The 22,847-nt window shown below is 42.2% G+C and overlaps 1 protein-coding gene across 1 annotated transcript in view; it reads right to left on the bottom strand.

The window, feature by feature from the left end:
* Positions 1-2,145: 2,145 nt before the first annotated feature.
* Positions 2,146-22,847, bottom strand: part of LOC306770166 (CCR4-NOT transcription complex subunit 3-like) — a 47,848-nt gene continuing 27,146 nt past the window's right edge. Inside the window, exons 7-19 of the mRNA XM_079258993.1 lie at positions 22,614-22,709; positions 19,639-19,767; positions 19,345-19,435; positions 18,236-18,369; positions 17,265-17,321; positions 14,897-15,857; positions 13,680-13,785; positions 13,376-13,523; positions 11,546-11,642; positions 11,052-11,253; positions 8,462-8,594; positions 6,111-6,236; positions 2,146-4,545 (exon numbers count right to left, since the gene is read on the bottom strand). Of these exons, the coding sequence (XP_079115119.1) occupies positions 4,447-4,545; positions 6,111-6,236; positions 8,462-8,594; positions 11,052-11,253; positions 11,546-11,642; positions 13,376-13,523; positions 13,680-13,785; positions 14,897-15,857; positions 17,265-17,321; positions 18,236-18,369; positions 19,345-19,435; positions 19,639-19,767; positions 22,614-22,709 (2,379 nt within the window). The 3' untranslated portion in view covers positions 2,146-4,446. The remainder of the gene's footprint in view (positions 4,546-6,110; positions 6,237-8,461; positions 8,595-11,051; positions 11,254-11,545; positions 11,643-13,375; positions 13,524-13,679; positions 13,786-14,896; positions 15,858-17,264; positions 17,322-18,235; positions 18,370-19,344; positions 19,436-19,638; positions 19,768-22,613; positions 22,710-22,847) is intronic.

Raw genomic sequence — 22,847 nt, forward strand, 5'->3', positions numbered from 1 at the left:
GCGATGAGACGTCAGCTCTTATAGGCAGCGTGATACAACACGGCGACGTCTATGTATATACGATGTCTAGGCCACACTACTGTGCAGCCCCTCATCAATATATTATAAAATGTATTAATTAAAGTATGAAAAGTTCTTTTTTAGTGAACATCTTTCCTCAGATCAATACTACAAAAAGCTTCTGTATTTAAAACTTCATGTTTCCGACTTGTTTGGATGGACACTGACATTGTTTCTGCTGATTCCTGGAGCTATCATGGCCCTGCAACGTCCTGACGCTGACAATCCACACTTTTTCACGCCCAGAAGATCATGTCACAGCTGCATGTCACGCACCAACATCTGGATACCAGGGCTGCTTCAGCAAACCAGCAAGGAAAGACAGAAAGAGACGAAGCAGGAGATGAGACAAGAGTCCATGCTGAATTATCCTTTACTGGGGGGCGCTGAAGGAGCAAAAAGCCACAGTTCTCCCCCAAAGATTGCAGATTGAAGCATGTCATGAGCAAGGCCGGATTATCCAATGGGCATTATGGGTACAGGCCCAGGGGCCTACGCCGACTCGGGACATGAAACAAAATGTACATAAAAGCCAGATAGTTTCACCACAGTAGCTAGTGTATTGCTATTGGTACCACTGGCTGAGAGATGTTAGAAATGTCGTTTCACAGTGTATCATTCACAATTTTTACAACGTTGAGGTGGGGAAGGGGGCCCCTGGAATACTGTGGGCCCTGGCACCTGTGCACTTTTAATCCGGCCCTGGTCATGAGCCACACTTCCCTCTACCTTTCCCCCCCCACACTCACCTGTCTGCAAACAAGCAAGCAAAATGCAAACAGGCCGAGCAAAACCACTTCGTGGAACATATCAAGTCACTTTTTAACATTCTACAGCTCTGAGTTTAAGCTTTGGCAGAGTTCTCCACGTGAGAAACACAAGGCGTTGACTTCCTTGCAGTGTTTTTCTCTCTGGTTTCTTCTTTTCCAAAACAGCGACATGAACACACATAAACATGCACGTACGTGCAAAGATTGTCTATGGTGACAGACATCGCACTCCAACGTCGGGCCAGTTCCTTTTCCCGCCATTTCGCTTTGAAAACGGCGCCATAGCTGACCTGTCGCAGTTTTCACAGGGAGGGAAAGCCGTGGGATGCGAGGGAACAGGTATGGCAAGCCAAAAGGGCCAAAAATCGCCTTTTAACATTATAGGTTTATCTGTCGGTGTAGTCCAAACACCATACCAGTTAAGCCGAACCCAAGCTGTTTCCCTAACTGTAACCCCAAAAAAAGACATAACAGAAGACTTTAATGTGAGTAAACTGTCATGTTTTTTGCGCTTATTTTCGCCCCATTTATGGTACGCATGCGCATTAAGCAAAGGTAAATTATTCTAATGGGTATGCCAAACTGATGAAACACCTGACTGGTACCCAGAGGATTTGACATAAACACTTCTACTTCAGGTGCCCTCCCCCAAAATCCTCAATAAAACTTGATGAAAATAGTTTCAATCGTTTGTGCTAAAAATTATCGTTTATGCACGTTTTCCACTTAACATAGATTTTCTAATTCCTCCAATCTAGAAATGATTAATTTCCACTTATTACCCATTTAAGTGTTTTGCTTTAACATTTTTCATTTTTCCCAAATGAGAGATCGGTCTGATGTCTGACACACTTTTCAGGGAATTTAGTCGAGTGCAGCATAAATATGAACTTAGATTGAGGCACAAAACTGTTTTAGTCTCACGTGTTATGAACCAAAAGCAGACTGTGCATCCATAAACCCCCATTTGGTTTTATTCTGGATTAGCAATCTTCATCTTGGTTTCTACCCTCAAACTGTTACGGCCTTGTAGACAAAGATGTGCGTGAAACAATGAAGAATGTGTCAGTTTTAGCAGGAAAACAAACATTTTTCAGCTTTGTAGCCTGAATCTGGTCACATGCATGCTAATGCTACAACTCCAGCACCATCACCCCAGGTCAGAAATAACTGCAAGCTGCCCGACTGGTTCGATTTCTCCACCATCAGCTTACTCATCACGTTTCAGTCACTCACAAGATCACCACAAACCACCACAGATTTCTGAAAAGTAATTCTTTTATTAATATTTTACAATCCTTTATTCATGGTTATGTCATTATTTACTTTATCAGCGCCACTTTGCAAGTGTCATTATTCCATGCTGTCTGACGACAACAAACAGAAACAAACGGAGAGGTTTGAATGAGTCTATACAACACTTTTGACGTGGAACAGGAAGAGAGAGATTCACATTTGGGCTCGACCTCTCCTTCCCATCCGCTTGTCAAAAATCAGTAAACACAAAAAAGGTAAAAAGCAGGACTGTCAGTCAAGTGGATAAGTGTAGTTTTGTGTGTACGTCTCTGGGTTTTGGCTATAAAAACACCCCACACTCCTGGAGAGAAGTAAGTGATCTTTAAAAAGAACAAACGTCCTCGTTCTCCTCTCGGTGTTTTCCTTTTTTTTTTTCCTTTAAATCATCCCCCCATTTCTGAAAAGAAAAAATATACATATCTACCACAACAAATACAAAATATAAAGATGGTCTTTTCCAGGCGCTGCTCCAAACATTGGAGGATATTTGTATTTGAAAAAAGAAAGACAGAAATGCTTCAGGTGAAATGAAAAAGTCGGCGAACGTTTCTTAACGAGATCGAAATTAAACGTTTTTTTTTTTTAAAGATTACTCGCTTGTTGTGCTGTAGCAACAGGAGCTGCTGGCGGATACATTTCCTCATAAAATGGTCGATCTAATACTTCCTGAGAAATAAAGGAAATCTACCTGGTGTGAAGGTAAAAAGGAGGAGGAGGAGGAGGAGGTGTGGCTGAGAGGAAGAGGAGTAAACGAAGATGAAATAAGCTGCTGTTCAGGATTCATGTGTGGAGGGGAAGTAATGAAAAGCAAAAATGGGTAGTGTGTGTGTGTGTGTATGTGTCTTGAATCCTTCAGTGTGTAAACGTGGAGTTGGAGGACAGAGGAAGAGTGGGCAGCAGTGCTGGTGTTTGTGCTCTTCGGCACAGAGGAGGAGGAGGAGGAGGAGGAAGGAAGGAATCGCAAACTGTCCATCCAGCTGCTGGCAGCATCCAACACCCACACAAACACACACACACACACACACACACACACACACACTCACACACACACAGACGCGCATCACTCCTGCAACCCTGTGTGTTTCAGGATCAGTTCATTCTCCTGACTGGCTGCAGGCAGTGGAGCAGAAAGTTCACGGCGACGTCTTTAACATCCCGCAACAAGAAACTCTTCGTCTGGCGTGTTTCAGGACAAACTTCGCCGACAGAAAGAAAAAAAATAAAAAAAAGGTGTGAAAACGGTGACACAGCGGCGCCCAGGTAGGAGACGAGTCGCTACCGACACCTCGCCGAGCTGCTGGTCACATTCCTGCAGCGCGGTGGGATATTTTTAGAGATCTGATTCACAGAAAATCATAAAAAAAAGCAGTTGTGCTGCTTTGCTACAACGCAGCAGGACCTCTGAAAGACAGTTAAGTGCGACGGAGGCCTGCGGCGCCACCTACCACTAACGCTGGGGTGGTTTATTTTCAGGTGAGGCGGAGGCAGAAGCATGTGTGGCAGGAACCGGACCCCTCCCAAACAGAAAACACGGCCCGGGTGAACATCGATTCATGCTCTGCAGCGTTTGATTCTGCAGGACGTGTAAGTCAGACCAGACCAACCGATGTGTGTTCGGCTGCCTTGCTACCTGTGGTTTATTTTCATCTCCCACTGGTATTTTCCCAGTTATATAATGCAGATAAACTGCTGCATGCATGTTCAACTCACTGGTGCAGAAAAAAAAGAGGCAGAGCCGCACATGTTCCCAGGTTACGGGAAGCTGCACGTTTACGGGTTGTTAAGTCCGTCGGGCAGAAAGCAGCGAGCTGATCCTGAGTCACGTCGCTTCTCCTCCTAGATCCACATTCGTCAGTTTGAGTCTGGATCTGATCGCTGCCTTTCTGCATCACTGCATGCCACGAGTCAGAGAGCTGTTGTGGTACAGATGTAGAGGCGGGGGGCGGGAAACCAATTCTCTTTGGTCCTCGAAGGGTTGGAATAAGTTTTTAAAGCCAACGTAACGGGGAGGAAAACACGGTGTGTGGTTTTGTTTCTGGTCGATAAAGGATTCAAACTAAAGGTGTGATGATGGAGGGATAAAGAGGAAGAAGAGGAGGGAAGAGATGACAGGGTGGGTGGGAGGTGTTGTCGCTGCCAGGGTGAGGATGGTAAGGCGGGGTCGGAGGGCCCCCACTTTGGCCCTCTTGTCCCCCCCCCCAGAGATCTGAGGTCAAATCCAGGAATGTCAGCAGGCGGATCACCCTTCTTCAACGTCCATTTGTCAGTCCCTCTCTTGCTTTACCAGCTGTCCGTTCCTCTGTCTGTCTGTCTGTGCAGGTCACTGGAGGTCTCGGTCTTCTAGGTACCGGTACTCAAACGTAAAGCCCTCCTTCTTCCGCTGGCCCCACTTCTCGTAGTCGAAGTAAATGTATGTTCCCTGAAGACAAAAGAAGGTTGGAACGTCAGCAGATTCTGGGACATAAAACAGGAAAATATGCTGATAACAGCAGCTGATTATTCTTCTTCTACTCTCTCAAACCTGCTCCGAAGTCGTCTCATCTTTTCTTACAACCGTACAACAATCTTTAAGTCTTTTCCTGTCAATCCTAAACATTTTATGGTCGTACAATTGTCTGGAATCTGTGTTGCCTGTTTTCCCCCTCTGAATACTGTGTTTTACTACGTTAGTTCATTCTTTCCAGGTAGGACGTGTTTCAGAAGGATTATTTCAGCTCGAGATGATTCTATGACACATTTGCTGGACAGGAAAGAGGGTCAGAAAGAGTGGGTGACCTGCAGCATGGCCGCCAGGCTGGCATTCGAAGCTGCGTCAGCTGCATGGAGGACATGTAGTCTCTGCAGCCTAAATGTAAACATCTAACTTTAACTCCTGAATTTATGTACAGTTGTATAAAAAGAAGATAAAAATCCAGTTAAAAAATAAGGAAAAACCGTAAAAAAAGACAAAAAGGAACTAAAATATCATCTAATATTGAATAAATGAATAGGAATAAATAAATAAAATAAGTAAATTAGATTTTTTTTTTTTTTATCCCTCAGCTTTTCTCCAGAAAAGCCTCCAGCTGAAGCTCAAACGTTTTTGTTTCTGAAAAATCTTCTCCTCCTTGCAAACGCTTCACCAGCAACAGGCAGCTTTGTCATTTTTTTGACACTGAAGAGCATCTTTCCCTCATCTCTTGGCCATGTTAGTGTTTCAGGTGGTCCCTTAAGGCACATTTATGCTCCCCTACGTAGGTAAACGGGTACGTGCATTTCAGACATTTATCCACTAGTGAGTTCAGCGTTCACCTGGACATTTCAGCTCGTAGCGGAAATACGTCGCTGTAAAGTCGTCCTAAAACACGAGAAGAGGCAGAAAAACAAAGTTCCAACTTTCTTCCTCAGCTGCTTTTTATCTGGCAGTTTCTGCATCTCTTCTTCTATAGTTTGTTCTTTTTACCAGGTGTGTGTCAGCAACAGAACTCAACACTGCCCCCCCTTGTTTTCCCATGGTATTGCGCCGTTTTCTCCATGAAGCGACAGACGGCTACACCACTGGAAAACAGACCAAATCAGGCACATAACAGACTAAATGGTTCGTCCAGCTGCGTAGCTGCAAATGTCTTCTGCATCGAGCTAAAATGGCGCTTTAGTAGATCCAACCCTAATGTTTACTGTTTTACAGTCTGTCTGATGCAAAACAGTGCTGGTTAATCAGCATGGTTAATAACTCATCATGATGATCTTGAGGTTTTTGCACTTCTTCAGAAAACCACTTTAAAAGATTACAAGAATTTCTGGGTTCTTGGAATCGACATGTCTGCACTCAACATCTCGACTTGACTTTAAATATTCAAACTCCTGGGAGTTTGAAGGACACGCTTTGAGATTTCCATCTGCGCAGAAGTGAATAGCAGCAGCTCTAACGGGGGGAAAAAGGGACAAAAACTCTTCAGTGATGTTCCACATTTCTCCAGAGGAGGTTAAATGTCTGAAGCTGACCTGCTCAAACTCATCCGTTATGGTCTTGGGCTCTTCGTGCCTCTGAAACCACATCATGTACTTTGTGTGGAACCTCCATGACTGCTTCTTCAGGGCTTTGGCTGCCAGATACTGGGCCTTAGTGCCCTGCAGAGAGGGGGGCAGAAGAGAGGAGAGGTTAACAGAGTTCAGCTACTGGTCCAATCTGAGTGATGCTGTTAAATGTTGCAAGCAGATGGATAAGAGTACATTTGGATTTGGTTTTGTATCATTTTGTTAGCTGGAAAGAATAACTTAGTGATTGGAAGTGGTCATATTTGCATCATGTATTCAAGTTTTCTTTCTATATTGCAGGAATTTCGTTTCTTTCTTCTGTTTCCAAGAATCGCAGTCTGTGGTTACGTCTCATGGTCTTTTGAGAACACCAACATTATGTTGATGCCTTAAAAAAACCAGATCAGGAACAGAAATCGTCTCATTTCTTGTCAGAAACTGAGTGTTTGGCAGCAGGGAACAGCTGGAGCAGCTAATGCTGTTAATGAGCAGCAGGTACGTGATTAGCTTCTCCGACGTCGGTAGCAGTGGACTGAAGAGCTGTTGCCGGGACAAAGTTTATATTACTGTATTTGTGGGCATCAGTGCCGGCTGAGCAGCTGTTTCAGGCAGCTGGATGAATGTTAACGACGATGAAGCAGCAGTTTCTTTATGACTCGGGTGTCATACATGACATACGAGTAAAATCTGCTGAGATGAGACGAGGTTAAAGAAAAACTTTTGTAGGACACGTGAAAATTGAATCAAGTTTATTTTTGTTCTTCAGAAGGTAACAATGTGTTAATGTGTTTATATGGACTTGCCTCCTTTTGGGGTTGAAGGACTCATTTCTGAATGACACATCAGTGCAGGAGGACACATTTAGATGTATGTAAGTGTGTGTTGGCGCATATGTGCATGTATATATTTTATGCAGACGTGTAAGTTACGTAGTCCTGAACATGTATGTGCAACGAGCAACAGATTGTGTAAAGTCACGTGAATGATTTGTCTCTACAGACTTGATTGCTCCCTGCTGACTCTAACTTCTTCGCTTTTCTCTTTGTGTCTTTTTATAGGGTTACAATGTTGTTTTCCTGTTTCAAATATCCTCATGAAAAAGTTAAAGCCAGCATGTGAGGTTTTAGCAAATGCTAATTTCTATCGTTATTCCCTGGCAACATGTTCAGGTCTCTTGTTCCAGAGGTCGGCGAGCTGGACACGAAAAAAACCTGCAGCTACTGCAGAGCAATTTGATGCAAAACTAAATACAGATTTAATACTTTTTAGCTGCACTCAACAGCTGGATGTTAGCAGATGTTAGCAGACATTAGCATTCGTTAGCAGATGCTGGATGACGATAAGACACAACAGCAGATATTATCTGACATCAGTAGATGTTTGCCAACGATACCAGATGTTACCAGATGTCTGCAGACTCTTGTTTTGAGGAAGTGTGTAAAAACACACCTTTCTGCTTTTCATTGTGCAAAGTGCAGCAGGACAGCAGGTCATCATTCTGAGACCTGACGACAGCTGGTTGGACACAGCTTGTGTCTAACGGCACCGTCATACAGCAGGGGTGTTAAACTCCGGCCCTACAGAGCTGCTGTCCCGCAGGTTTTAAATGTCTCCCTACTCCAACTCGCCTGACTGAACGGGTCGTTCTGCAGAGCTTAACAAGCTGTTGGATCCATCTGATCTGAATGAGGTGATTTGAAGCAGGTACACATTTAAAATGTGCGTGACAGTGACGGGAGTTTGACACCACGGGTCTACAGAATGTGTAGACGCTCACGTCTTTAAAGTGTCTCCATGATGCACATTTTAGTCTAATTTATTTTAACATGCAAGTCCAGAAGGACAAGAAATAATGAAGCTTTTTTCACAAATCCGTCATTCATTTTGTATTGATCCTCTCAGATCAGCCTCTGACAGAAACAAGCCAACGGAGAAAGCTCCGCCCTCTGTCCTGCAGGCTGCATCTGATTGGTCAGCTGCTAGGAGTATTTATACTGAGCAGTGAAGGTGGGCGTGGCTTTCTTCTCGTGAACGTGTGCAACCTGGAGAAGATGACCAATCACTGAATCTCTAAAATTTCTAAGTAGAAAAAACTCGCTAAAACCAATCGTTTCCGTCGCCATGGAAACCGAACGTAGAGAGTGCTGGAAAACTCAAGCATGCATTTAGGTGATAAAAAAAACAACTCCGCTCACATGTCTGATGAGTATTAACACTATAACACCGTAGAAAGCTCAGGAAACTAGACATAGCATCATAGAGCCGCTTTAACATCATTTTCTACTTATTGTTCTGAAACGCAGCTCAGCGAAACATACCTCCAGGTAGTAAAAGATGAAGAAGAGGGTTTCCGTGGAAAGCCTCTGGTAAAACTCTACAGTGTCGGAGTGGGGTGGTGGCACCTGGTGGTGGAAAGGCAAGGTGGGGCAGGGGTTCCTCATCAGGTACTGCCTGTCACGTGCAACAAAGAGGAGAGCAGAGGTGAAGCAAATGTCAGCAGACGTGACAAAACAAGTCGCTCATCTTCTGACATGTGACAACCTGCTGCTGCTGCTTGACTGCAGAAAAATGTTCATCCTACTGACCTAGATCACCACAAAAACCTACAGAAATGCATGGATTTATCCAAAACCAGGAGCAGGCCACACACACACACACACACACACACACACACACACACACACACACACACACACACACACACACACACACACACACACTGATGCGCTTCCATCCAGATGGTGTATTTTTAGATCAGTGACTAACTGAAAATAACAAGTGTGTCACTACAGAAACTTTAGAGCCAACACTGGCAGCATCTGACGAGTAGAAACACTTCAACTCACACAGCAGAATCAGAAACACACACACACACACACACACACGTGTGCTGGAAGTGAATTAGCGCTACGATATAAACAGCTGAGTTAACCTTTAATGGCAGAATTAGAAACCCTTTAAAAGGTGTGTGTGTGTTGGTGTGTGTGTGTAAAACACAACAGGTATGAGAGTGTTTGAGTGTTTGGATTTAAATGTCAACGTGTGGGCTGTGTGGGCTGAATACACAGCAGACAGAGGCAGTGTGTGCAGGTATGCCACATCACAGCACACACACATCCAGACAGGAGATCATGGAAATTCATAAAATCCACTTTATCCATGAACGTTTGTTAGAACAGATCAAAAACTACGTGTGTGTACTTACTTTCACACATTAAGAAGCTAAAATGACTTCATGGACTGAAACTTTCCCTGCTTTCAACACGGACCCTGAACATCTCTTCATGATGAATCCAAAGAAAAGTGAGAACTGTTTTAGGTTGTTTTATAGCAAAATGTGGTCTCTAGTTTCCTCCCAGGCATTATAACGAGGGGTGGGTTGATTCACTCCATGCATCGCAAAGCAACAAGCACCGATTTGATTCATTAATATTCAAACCTGCTTATTTTTCATAATAAATAAGCGACAAACGCAGCTGAAAACTGGCAGGAAGATAAAACTCGAGCTGACACCCGAAAACTTCCAGGACTTCATGTTTGTCTCCTTTCACATCTGAAAGGCTTCTTCAGGACGAAGGATGCACCAATCCACTTTTTGGGAGTTCTGATCCGATTCCGATATTTGCCGAGACCAAAACTGTTTATGTGAACATTATTGTGACTATGGTTATTACTGCTGTTATAACTGTGTAGGATTTCATTAGGTTGTAATAAATGACCCATCCTTTCTGAAGTTACCTCACCAATACAAATATAACATTACAGATCTGACAATTTCAACAAGTTTTATTTTCATTTTACCTAAATACAACGATAAATGTGTGCTTTTGAAACAAAGATTTTGTTTTTAGTGTAACAAAAAATGTCACATTTTAACATTCAAGGCATTTATTTCTTTTAAAACACGTCCGAAGCGTGTCATCACACACATCTGCACTGGCTTGACCAGTGTGGTATCGGTATACTTTTATTAATACCAAGTATGAGTACACACTTGGTATTGAGTATCGGTATCGGTGCATCCCTTTTCAGGACTGACAACAGAAACACAAGTCCAGCTGACTTCATTCTGGACGACATGGAAGACCGGAAATCCACAGCAACACGTACAAACAGCCGATCCTGTTTTTTAAGATTTAATCAGTCATTTCTAGCAGAAGCAGAAACAACTCAGACTACTGTAGGTAACTGTGGTGTGTCGACAAGACATTAAGTCCGTCTTTACTCCCATGTCAATCAAAAGCTAATGATGCTATGAGCACATAAACCAGACTAACAAGAGAGAATATGTGAAAGATTAATGGTTTCCAACTCATCCGAACCAATGCAACGGTAAACTGTAAAGGTTTGGGACACTTGTTAATGAAAGTAATAATTATTTATATTATTTTATATATTTTTTTATTTTTATAATTTATATATTATTTTATTCATATTTTATATAGTATTTTATTTTATTTATATTTTATATAGTATTTTTATTTTTATATTGAATTTTATTTATTTTATATGGTATTTTATATTTTATAGATAATCTATATTTTATATAGTATTTTATAAAGTATTGATCATTTAAATTTTAAATATAATCATTTAAATATAATTTTGATCATTTATTCACTTCTGGTCATGTTAATCATAACATGGTTTGCATAAAAAAAAAAAAAACAGCAAATGGAGGAAATTATTTGCATTTATTAAAGTTTAGCTTGGAGGTAAATTCTTGAATTTAGTGAACTGGGCCTTAAAAGACAATAAAACATCTGATAAATTATAATTAATCAACGTAGATGATGATGGAACATGTATGATAAGAGGGTACCACATGGATTATTACATAAATAAAAGTAGTGACGTAGAAGGATTGTCAGACTCTTGCAGATCAGGAGATGTGGTGATTTACTGCACCTGATTCTCTCGGAGTCGGACGGGTGGGGCATGTGCGTCCATGCCGCCTCCTGCATGGCCTGTTGGTAGAGCTGGTCTTTGGAAAGGGGAACCGGCCCCAGTGGACAGACCCCCAATGAAGGAGGGATGCTGACCTCTGACAGCGAGGGCTGAGGTGCTGATGGGGGACCCGAAGCAGCCGTGGTGCTGCTGGGGAAGATGTCTGCAGTCAAACAGGAGACACAGGCGAAGTCAGACAAGTTGGAGGGTCCAGGGAAGGAGGAGCAGGGCAGGACTGAAAGGATGGGGGAGGAGGAAAGGGAGGATGTATCTGGATGAGAGACGTTGAGTCAGGGATGATCACATCAGCTGCGGTCTTTGTTCAGAGGCTGAGAGTGGGAGGTGAGATGACATTTACTTCTATTAAACTACAGCTTTTCCATTTCTGCCCGGCTGCAGCTCTCGGTCCTTATTCAAGGCGTATGTGTGTGTGTGTGTGTCAGTGTGTATCCTACCTGGGGTTAGGTGCAGGGAGGACACATCTCCCTCGATCCCTGAGCTGAGTGCAGCTCGCTCGGCCATGGACTTGAGGCTGCTTAGGGGCTCCGGGGGCTGATGAGACAGACAAGGAGACTCATGGGAAAACAGGCTCTCCTGTACGGGAGACTTGTTTCACCTGCCTGGATGGAAGAAGCCAAACTTCCGCACCACTGATAACACTGTCAAGAAAATCCCTTCAAATTCACTTTTTTGGTGCGTTTGTTTTATTTCTTCTTCTGTCGGCTCTTAATAAGAAACAATGATGTCAGATAAACACGTAGGAGCATCATTCCAGTTGCAATGTCACATGAATAATCACATGTATACGCACAAAAGGAGGAACATTTCAGGGTTTATTCAAAGCCGTGTGAAGCTGGCTGCCTTGTACACACAGAGGGAACATGATCTGATTTCTAGTTATCAGGTTGAAACAGGTAAAAAAAAAAAAAAAAAGAAGCAGGAGGAGCATCTCAGCACTTGGATTGCGAGGAAGGACGTCGGGTTTCAGGAGAAAATAAAGATTATGGCCTCATTCATCAATATCTTACGATTCTTCTGAAGAATTTTTTCACGAAAACCATCAGTTTCACGTTTATAGACCACTAAATTGTTGATCCCTTGTCTAGTCTTGTCTTTTAATGTGAAGATGAACCTGAACATCATCAACATGTTTAGACTTAAGGAAGTCTTTTTAGAAAATATTATAAACTTGACATTTCTAGTGAAGAAAAAACTTCAATATTTTGTTTCCGTTACACATTTACAATAAATATATTCATCCGCATATTTTCTTTTCATTTATTTATTTTTTTTTTTCATTTATTTCATTCATTTACTTTTTCATTCATTATATGTATGTAATGTAAAAAAGTATTTATATCTTTTTGAAAAACAATCTAAAATTTATTTAATAAAATATTAAAATATTTTTATATATTTTAATATTTTTAAAAGTATATTTTAGATTTTTTTAAAATGTTTTTCATGAAATTAATTCTATTTGTATTTTAAAATAAATCAAATTAAATGAAACATAATTAAACTCAATACAAAATATATTTCATACTCTAATATAAACATTTCTATTTTACATTTCTATCTATAGAGAACTTAAAATAAATTTTATTTTATTTCCATATTTAATTTATTTTAAATCACTAAAATTTCATCACAGTCATTTTAAACTGAAATTTAGTATTTCACCAGTATTATTCCAGTAAATTTTCATGCTGTACATACGTGTACATCAGCACATGTGTAGTAATCCTCATCACATGAAGTCATCCCTCCTGGACTGTCTCTTAGTACCCCAGCATGTACGTACGTTTACCGCCATTTAGGAAACGCTGCTCTGTTGTCTCGCTCTACAACGGCCTGTCTTGTTAAAAAAGTCTGTGTCTAAATAAAGTTTCTGACTCTGTATTCCCTTATGGATGAGAGAACTCAGTGAAATTGTAAATTCAGCTTAATTTACAGCATTTTCAGGATTAAATGTGCACAAAAAGCTCCACAGGCTGAACCTAATTACTCTGATTACTCTTCAGATGTGTGTGAAGGTTTCTGAGAGTCCAGCTGCTTTAAATGTAAGTGATTAGCACCCTGTCGTCACACACACTTCCAGATCTTTCTACATGTCCGCCAGAGATTTACGTCTCAGAATGAAGAAATAATAACCCGTGTTTGACTGAAGTTTTGTATTAACGGGCTGTGAAGAATAAATACGTGTCTGTCTAACAGGAGTTCTGGATCCAGTAAGGTGAAACTGGGTGAAGGAGGTGCGTTTGAGGGCGACGCCGTATTCTCACCTTGATGCCGTCCGATGACTGCGAGTAGGACAGCGGCCCGTTCAGCAGGCTGCTGCCGCTCACAGTTTTAGTCTCGCTGTAGGAGGCCGGCGACGTGGAGCTGGATGATAAACTCATGGAGCCCAGTAAACTGGGACCAGTGTCCTTACTGGGGAGGAGCAGAGAGGAAGATTAAACAAATGAAAAGCTAATTTTTTAAGCTGTTTTACTGACACAAAATGATCAACCAAACCTGTTGGAGGAAGAGCACCAAACATGTTTTATATGACGCGTTTATACGACTAATGTGATGCTTTATACTTACGGCTGATTGGCTGTGGAGGTCAAAGAAGGGGGTTGGCTGCTTTGTGATTGGGTGGCACTGTTGAGGGCGGAGTCTGTTGTGCTGTCTGCTACCACGGCACTGTAACCTGGAAAGTTAGGGAGAAGAAACAAGGCAAAGAAAAAATTATATTCAGAAACTGAGATTACGACATTTTACCAACTAATTTAATCTATTTCTAATATTCATTTTCTTCACTAGAGTTGCTGAAGAACAAGAACGTTTGGTTACTTTTTACATGGTGTTAGAGATCTGGTGTTACTACACACTTATAGAAGAAAATCTAATATTTAGGTAGCAATCTGCTTGTTTAATTTGACAACTTGAAACTTGAAACCATTGCTGTTGCTTATTTTGTCAATAGTTTACAGGAAAGGTAGTGTTTAATTCTGACGGGTCAACTGTAAATAATAACTTTTATAATCTACAGACATTTCTATACATTCATATCCCATCCAGGAAGTTTATAATCCTAACTAACTAGTCTAGTGTTAATTTTGATTCGTGATAATGTCACTATTTATTGCATTTTAAATAAATTAAATAGCCCAAAAAAAGTTTTTAAAAAAATTAAAAACAGTTGCAGGCAATAGTATAAATCTGTAAATAGTATCACTTCTGTTTGTTTCAACTCCAATATTTGTCTTCCTGACAAAAGAGACTAGAGAGAATGATGCACAGATGAGAAACAGTGTCGTCACTCCTGATCTGTGTGGTATTTCTACTGGTAGTAGTGGTAGTTACTGGTAGTAATAAACTCTGTTTGATTATTTTTGTTTAGATTAAGCTCTCTGATTGGTGGAAAGTTTGACAGGAAGTGGCTTCCTCATAATTTCCAGGTAAAAATAGAGATTTCTTGGTAAAATAAGAAAAGTAACGTTTGTGTTTTTGTTTTTATCAGGAACCACTGGCTGTGGATGAAACATTACATTTTACGACTGGATTGTAAGCCTCCTGGATGGGACATAAATACCTGGAAAACTTCTGTAGATCCCTGAAAAGTGATGCGATCAACCACAAGGCTTTCCGCGGAGTTACACGCTACGGTTACGGAGACATTTTAGACAAAACAAAGCGCCGGCAGCCAGTGGCGCTGCGGATCCGGTTAAACCTGACTGGACTGCTTCTACTCAGAGATGCAGGTCTTGTCCTTCCATTCCCAGACGGATCAATACCCGGCGTGAAGATCAGGTACTTACTGGTGCTGCCGTTCTGCTTCTGTTGGCTTGGCGGTCGAACGGAAAGCGAAGAGTTTCCTCCCACGACTCCGCTCCCGCTTGATCCCGAGCTGCCTGCGCTGCTGCCGATGACGCCGACGCCGCTCCCCGGAGCCAAGCTGCCGACAGCGCTCGCTGACACCAGGGAAGACCCCTGCAAGCCCGATGGACCGGAACCCAAACCCAGAATCCCCGAGCCGACTCCCGGTGCTGCGCCGAGCAGGCCTCCTGTTGACGACGTCGGCCCGCCGACTGTGATGCTGCTGCCGATGGCGCCCACGGCGCTGTTGGTCGACGTGGTGCTGACTCCTCCGAGAGAGCCCGGCAAGCCGGAGCTGCCTGTGCCTGAGGCGGCCGCCTGGGCGTAGGGTGCTGGGGTGGCGCTGGACAGAAGGCCCGCCATGGTGCTCAGGGACGCCGGCATCCCTGACAAGCCGAGGCTGCTCGACATCGGGGTGGTCGTGATGGAGCCGCCTTTCCCCAGAGAGAGCCCCAAGCTGAGGCCGAGGCTGTTGGAGGTCGTCGAGGGGCCCAATGAGGGGCCAGACGGCGTCTGCGGCTGGGAGTTGGAAGTGAGCAGCCCTTGTGTGCTGGCGTTGGGTGGAGAAGACGCCAAGGAGGCCCTGTGGCTGTTGGTGGTGATGCTGGAGTTGGAGATGGGAGCTGAGGAGGAGGAGGAGATCGCTGAGTGTTTGGCCTGCTGCTGTGCTGACGGGTGCAGCTGCTGCTGGGTGGCGTTGCTGTAGCTGCCGGCCGAAGTGTTGGAGAGGAGACCACCCAAGCTGCTGTGAAGGCTGTTGCCCCCAGAGCCGCTGCTTCCTCCTCCAGCGATGGTCACCATAGAGACCAGTGAGGATGAGGTCAGTCCCGAGACGGAAGAAGATGAAGAGGAGGAGGAAGAAGAGGATAACGAAGAGGAAGGGTTTCCATTCTTCACAGGCGACTGAAAAAAGAAACAAGTCACGTTCCTGTTAGCCTGCTTCACAAGTCACATCCTCTAATCAGTGTAAACAAATAAAACTGCAACCTGAGGCAGATAAAAGAGTAAAAACACACACAATCAACTGAAAACTGGGAGCGATTTTGGATATTTTACAGCTATACACTGCAAAAGGTCAGCCTTAAAAAACAAGAAAAAAATGTATAAAAATGATGTAAATGTTGCTTAAAATAAGATAAATTATCTGCCAACAGAACAAGAAAATTTGGCTTTTTAAGACTCCCCAAAACAAGTAAAAATACTCTTAAAACAAGAGGAATTCTCTGGCATAAAAACTAAGAATTATCTTACCTTTAAAAAAAAATAATATGTGTACTCAATTTAAGATTTTTAAGTAATTAATTACTTAGATTTCACTTTTTGCAGTGTAAAACAAAGAAAAAAAAGACTCCAGCTGATGTACAACTGTGTAAAAATCAACTAACAATCAGCTGTATAAGCATATTAAACCAAAACAACCAGACCAAGTGTTTTTTCATCCCAGTCTGAACCAGTTCAGCAACGTTTTCTAGTCGTTTCTCTCAGAAGCCTTCAGGAAAAGTTCTCCAGGCTTCTTTAAGGACTTTCTTTGGATGTTGGCTGCTGTTTGTTCTGCTGTCCGTCCAGATAATGCTGAGGTCCATCTGAGGAGCATCAGTCGCTCCATCAGACCTGCTTCCTCTGGTTTTCAGTCCAGTTCTTGTTGTCGCACCTCAGCCTTTTCTCCCAGTTTCCCTTCCTTAAGCACGGCTTCCTAATAGCCTTCCTCCCATGGAGAACATTTCTGATGAGGCTTTGGCAAACAGTCCATGCTTCACCTGAAGCTTCAGGTGCATCTCTCACCTTCCGTGTCTGCTCTTTGTTCTTGTTCCTTCAGGATATTTTCAGATCTGCTTGTTTCTGTGTTCTCAGTTGTTTTTAAAGACACTGCACACCATGCAGAGATGTGGAAAGTATGGAGCTAGCAGCTCTTTAAAAATCACCTTGTTGCTTGAAAAACACCATTTTTTACCTTTCAAACTGAGTTACAGTTTGTATTCTTGGGATTGGGAACAAATTGTGTGCATCTGTGACGGGCTTTAAGTTACAAAGTGCCAAAAGATCCTTTTTAAATCTATTAGTTGCCATGTCGACCGTTGTATTCAGACAGGCATTGGTTCGTCAGTGGCAGCCAGTGTCCAAAGAAAAATTCAGACCTCTAGAAAGACTAGAGAACTTTTGCTGAAAAGACCTTTGAAAGATAATGAAGTTTGGCCATTTTGGAGCCAGAAAATGGATGAAAAACTTATAATTTCACATGAAACTTCAGCGCTCAGTAGACGACTCAGACCCAGAATAAAAACCTGGAAGCTTCGGCTTCTTCACACTTACCTGACTAACTTCACTGTCTGTTGAACGTCCCCTCTTCTTGTCATCTTCTGAGTTCTCCTGCAAACAAACACACAAACACAATCAGGCACAAAGACGCAGCTGCTTCGCACATCTGCACATCGTTTCATATTGTGATTATTCTCCTGCTTCTTTTGTGTTTGTCTGAACCAAATCTAAATTTCCATGGTGATGAACAACAGAGCTGCAGCTTGGAAGCATATCTGGAAAGCAAAATCCACCTTTTCTAAGTCTTAAAAGTCTATAAAAAGCTTTCCAGGAAAGTATTAACGGTGAGCTACAGCGGCTGAACTTCAGGTTTCCAGGAATCATGGCAGCATCTCACACCTTTACAAGTCAGTCGGTGTAAAACTAGCAGCAGAGAACAATACCGCGCCTTCAACTCCCAAATATCAGATGTGTAATAAGTACTCTAGCTACACGCTGGATGTGGGCGGTGAGGAAGAACAGATGATATGAAGGCAATCCAGCGGAACAATGGGAGCAGATGGCGGGGCACTACAATAACTACAGAGGCAATTATCTTACATCTACATGTCTGATACGGATCTGCTCTGACTTCATGTGAATACAACAACCGAGATCGTCTTTATGCTTAAAAGGAAAGAAAATTTAAGTGGTTTCATCAGCCGAGGCTTTTAAAGGTTTAAATATCGGGGAGCAAGTAAGTTTAAACTTATTTAAATATCAAGAAACGTCATTATATACATGTATATGTGTGTGTGTGTCGCCGGACAAAGCCTCGGTTTATGACCTGCTCTGTGTATTATTATGTGTTTGTTTGTGCAACCTTGGACTGGAAACTTGAATTTCCCTTCTGGGATGAATAAAGTATTCTTGATCTTGACTGATTTTAGGTGGTTTTCACTTTCCAGCACGGCAAAAATATAAATGTGAGGATCACACAGCTGAACAGGAATGCTACAAAGATGAAAGTCAGAAAGTCAGCTTACTGTAGTGCAAGTGGCGGGTGAGGGGGGGATGGGTGAGGACGAGGTGGTGGAAGTGGGTGTGCTGCTGGAGTTCTGGAAGATCTCGTCCTCCAAGTGCGAGTGCCCCGGTGGGGAGGTGGCAACCAGCGACGGAGCTGTTGGGGAGAGGAGCAGCGGTGTAGGGAACAGCCAGAACAATTCACAGACAAGTCTGAGCTTATTTAGTCGTATTCTGGATAAAAAGCGGGTCTTCTACAACCAGCTTTTCATTGTGATCATCGCAGTCTCACTTTTCACGTTGCTGATGCTGAAGGCAGCAGATAAGTCTGGACTTGCAGAGAGTCAGACCTCTTTCTTACGTCTCCACCAACACGTTGAGTTTTCAGGTGCAGATTAAATAAACCTCCTCCACCGTTCAGGACTTTGTGAACAGAAAGTTTCCACTTCTAGCTGGATGAGTTTTATAAAACTTCTGCTGCAGACGTTCGGACCACGAGGAAAACCTCTCACTTCTTACTGAGTCTATCTGCTCTGGAGTGAAGATAAAGAGTTTCATCAGCTGTTCGACGACCTGCTGGATCATCCTGATGATTTCCAGCCGTGACGCTCCAGTTTAATAACCTGCTTTCAGGGTCCGTACGCCACTTTAAATGTAAAATATGTGTTTTAACATGGCTGCTGCTGGGAAACAAACGGAATCTGTTTATTAGATACCATTTTTAACAATTTTTGGATGTACGGTGGCTCCTTTGGGTCAAAAAGATCCAATAACGGACAAAATCCTCGCAGTCCGTGTGTAAATCTGACAGATGTGCTGGAATAAAAATCTTTTAATCTTTTAACTTCTGCCTAACATCCATAAACTAGTCATTGTTATGCATGTAACTCGTCTTCTTCACACTCACTAAGAGTTTGCATGTGTTCAGTACATGTTTACGTGATTTTGTGCAGTTTTTCTTCTTCTTGAATTGTTAGATTTTCTCCTCCAGAAGTTAAACCAGAGATTTTTATGTCTCCCTGCAGCTGCTCGAACTTTTCTTTTTATTCCTTACAGATTTCCTTTTTCATTCTACAGAAAATCAACCGAAAACACATAAAACAGGAGGATCTGCAGCTCATCCTCTACTTACGGATTTCATCCAGGTCAAGGTCGTCGTACAGGAACTCATTCTCCTCAAAGTCGGGATCTTGCGATGAGTCTAGATAATACTCCACGTCATCCTTTGGACAATAAGAAAGCATGTAAGAAGCAAAGACCCTGGCCTTTTCATTCAGCTTTAACGTTTCATTAAACACTCAGACGTGAACCTGCTGCAGCACAAAGACTAATAAAATGCAGAGTTGCAAAGTTTTTTATTAAATTATTCAGAAAAAACCACACATCACTAAAACTATTAAAGAAAGAATAGAAAATGAGGACAAACCTTGATCTTCCTGATGGCTTCAACCTGTACTGAGTCGTTGTCCAGCATCCTCAGTATCGTCTCTAACATGCGGATGTGGTACCGATGCTTCTCGATGTACTTCTTCAGCTCCTCGATCCGGTCCTGCTTCTGTACCACCGAGGAGACAACAAGATGCAGAAAGTTTCTGTCAGTCAGAGTTTCTTTTTGTTCTAATATCTTAACTTGAACAGTTTCAACACTTGCATGTTACATGTAAAGCATAAAAAAGCCCACATCTGGCACACAGTGGAGGGGGGGGGACCACCACTTTTCAATGCAAGAACAAACTTTTATTCATTATTCACTCAAACTGCACTGAAAAAAACAGCATTTAGATGGAAAACAGTTTACAAAATGATGAAAAAGCATGTTTAAATTTTAAAGCGTGAAATATGCAGAAGTAGGTTGGTATGATTGGTATGAGGCCATGCGAGCATTAGCTGCTGCTACATGTGCACTTTTCAGCCTAATGCATCCTATAGAACAGGCGAAGCACAGCTTCTGATTTCAATTTTTAATTCCTGAACTCGTTCAAAGTTTTTTCACACATGCTCTGAAATTCCTGGGAAAACAAGACGGAATATTTCTTTGTCCAAATGTGCTTCTGTACACTGCTTAAGAGGAAGGAAAAGCATCCTCCATCTTTTAAATTACGGTTTGTTGATCTTTTCCGTCATTTAACACTGGAGAAAATCAGGTACTCTCCAAGAGGCTGCGTTAAGAAGAGCTTGTGTCTTTATTGTCTTGTTATCTACTGTTTGTTTTAATCCTTATGACTTGATTTTATCTTGTAAAACACTTTGTGTTGCCCGTGGCATGAAAAGTGCTCAAGAAGTAAAGTTTGATTAGATTTGATTCAATATCTGGCAACCTATTTAGGATCAGATTTAGAAGGTGGGTCCCTCACTTATCTTACATGAGTAACTTAATCTTTAAATTATTATTGTTTCTGTAATTTTTTTATGGTGCAACAGGGCGGATTTGTTCCGGGGAGTTATATATTTTAAAAAAAAAGATGACTGTATTGTATTTTCAATATTATGTCTGACTTTGAACAAATGTGCTTCTACACATATCTGGACAAAACTCTGAGATAAGAGCAAGTGTGTAACTGCAGATTGTTGTCCAGTTCAGTCAACATGTTAATCTCAGCTTAATAAACGCTGCACCTGCACATGCAGGAAGCATTAACCACGCAGCATCTGCAATATAACAAACTTAACGACTCTTTTTCAGGGTAATGTCAGGTTTAAACAGTGTAATGGAGACTAGAATGGAAATACTCTTTTCCAGTATGGACATTTCAAACCCTCATGGCTGTAATCCGTCACCAGAAAGCATCTCGCAAACAAAAGAAAACATTTAAGCCTACCGACGTGGAGCAAATAAACCTCTAATTCTCCCTGAACAACCAACTAATCATGTTTTAAAGTGAGCAAACAATAAACTTAAACTGGAAACCGCCAGTAAAGCCTCTACATTTGGGGGAAAAAATCTCTCATCTTTTCTAGAACAGATCCTCAAACACACACAGAGTTTCCCCCGGTGTGTTAAAGTCTATAATGGACCACAGGTTTTCCCTGCTGCTTAAGCAGCATCCACATGAAGGGTTACTAAGAAAAAATCATCTGTTTTACAGGGAACATGTAGATTCATTAAGCCATTATGTAACTGAATCCAGATTACTGTAATGGTTGAGGCTTTGAGCACTGAAGTTAAACAGGAACGATGTTGAGGATTTATTAAAAAATGGAAAATCTCTTAAAATCCTGTTTAATAATCAACAGCATTCAGAAATACATGCGGTCACTTCCATAAGCTCCTGTGTAATTTCCCTGTCCAAATACGGCCGTTTCAGCAACAAAATAACTCAAACAAAAGAAAAGATGCATCTGTTTGACACCAGCTTTTCGGGTGGTGGTGGAAAATAAAGCATGCAGAAGTCCAGGGGAATGCCAACAGTGATATTTTATCTTCTAGACAACAAAGCTGATAGTCCCTGCTAGTTTTATTCTTTACATACAGAGAAAACTGCTTCTTTGATAATAAGATCATGATATCAGCCTTCAGCTTCATTTATTTAAGGACAAATGAATGTCGGAAACCTCTTCTTTGTAGCTGGGATAGAAACAAGTTTCTGGGATGTGTGTGTGTCTGGACACAAACTGTCACAGATGTTGTGATTAACGCTGGCATACAATGCAAACTGCTGCTGTTTCATTCACAAAAACCTCTGCAGAGAGCAGATGAGGAAACATGCGTTAGTGCAGAACAGGACAGCAGCAGCAGAAGATCATGTGTGGTAAAGATAAAATCTATTCATTCCTGCACGAGCGAAGGGATTTTTCATGTTTTTTTTCTGTGCTTTTTATTTGGTGTATGATATTTCTACAATGATCCGCCGTAAGAGAGACGATCCTGTGCTTCTGGATTTAAAAAAAAAAACAAAAAACCCTGCTGGTCTCATTTCTTCCATGTTCTCTGCACAAACGTCATGAACAAAAACATGTATGAGCGACTTCTAGAGAACTGGGATATCCTGCTCTGCACACATTCTCATCCCCGTGACATAAAAAGCCATTCTTCTGACACTGTGGGTTCATGACATAAATCTTTAATGTGAGATCTGCAAGTTCTCTGAAATGACTGAACTGTGTCATGAAGGGGTTTTTCAGAAATGAGCTCCCTGGAGAGGACTTTAAAGGGAAAGTTGGAGACAGAGAGAAGTGGCCAGTGAGGTTCTCCTCGTCAGGGCAGAGTCAGAAGATGAATGGAGAACAGAGTATTTGACCTCTCTGCACAGAGGAGAGGGGGGAGATTAAAGAGTGAGAGGGAAGCTGTGAAGCTGAGGGCCGACAGATCTGTGCCAGCTGCAGCAGAGCGGGGAGAGGAGCAGAAGAAAAAAAAAGACTGAATTAAATAAAGAAAGAATGAATGAATCAGGGCAAACTGACCTCCTTGTCTCCTTTCTTTTTCCTCGTCTGGACAGACAGGGACTCCACTTCGCTCTCAAACTGGTCCACCTGCATGTTTAACGTGTCTATCGTGTTCTGCAGGCAGAGGGAGAGACAAACATCCTGTTAGCAGCAGTCACTTTCTTTCAGGCACAAAGCAACATCTGGACTGGTGATGGGCAAATGAAGCTTCCCAGTGAACTGGTTCAGAAAGGGTTCATCCCCTCATGTTGC

The sequence above is a fragment of the Telmatherina bonti genome (genome assembly GCF_933228915.1).
Source record: "Telmatherina bonti genome assembly, chromosome: 19".
Classification (NCBI taxonomy): Eukaryota; Metazoa; Chordata; class Actinopteri; order Atheriniformes; family Telmatherinidae; genus Telmatherina; species Telmatherina bonti.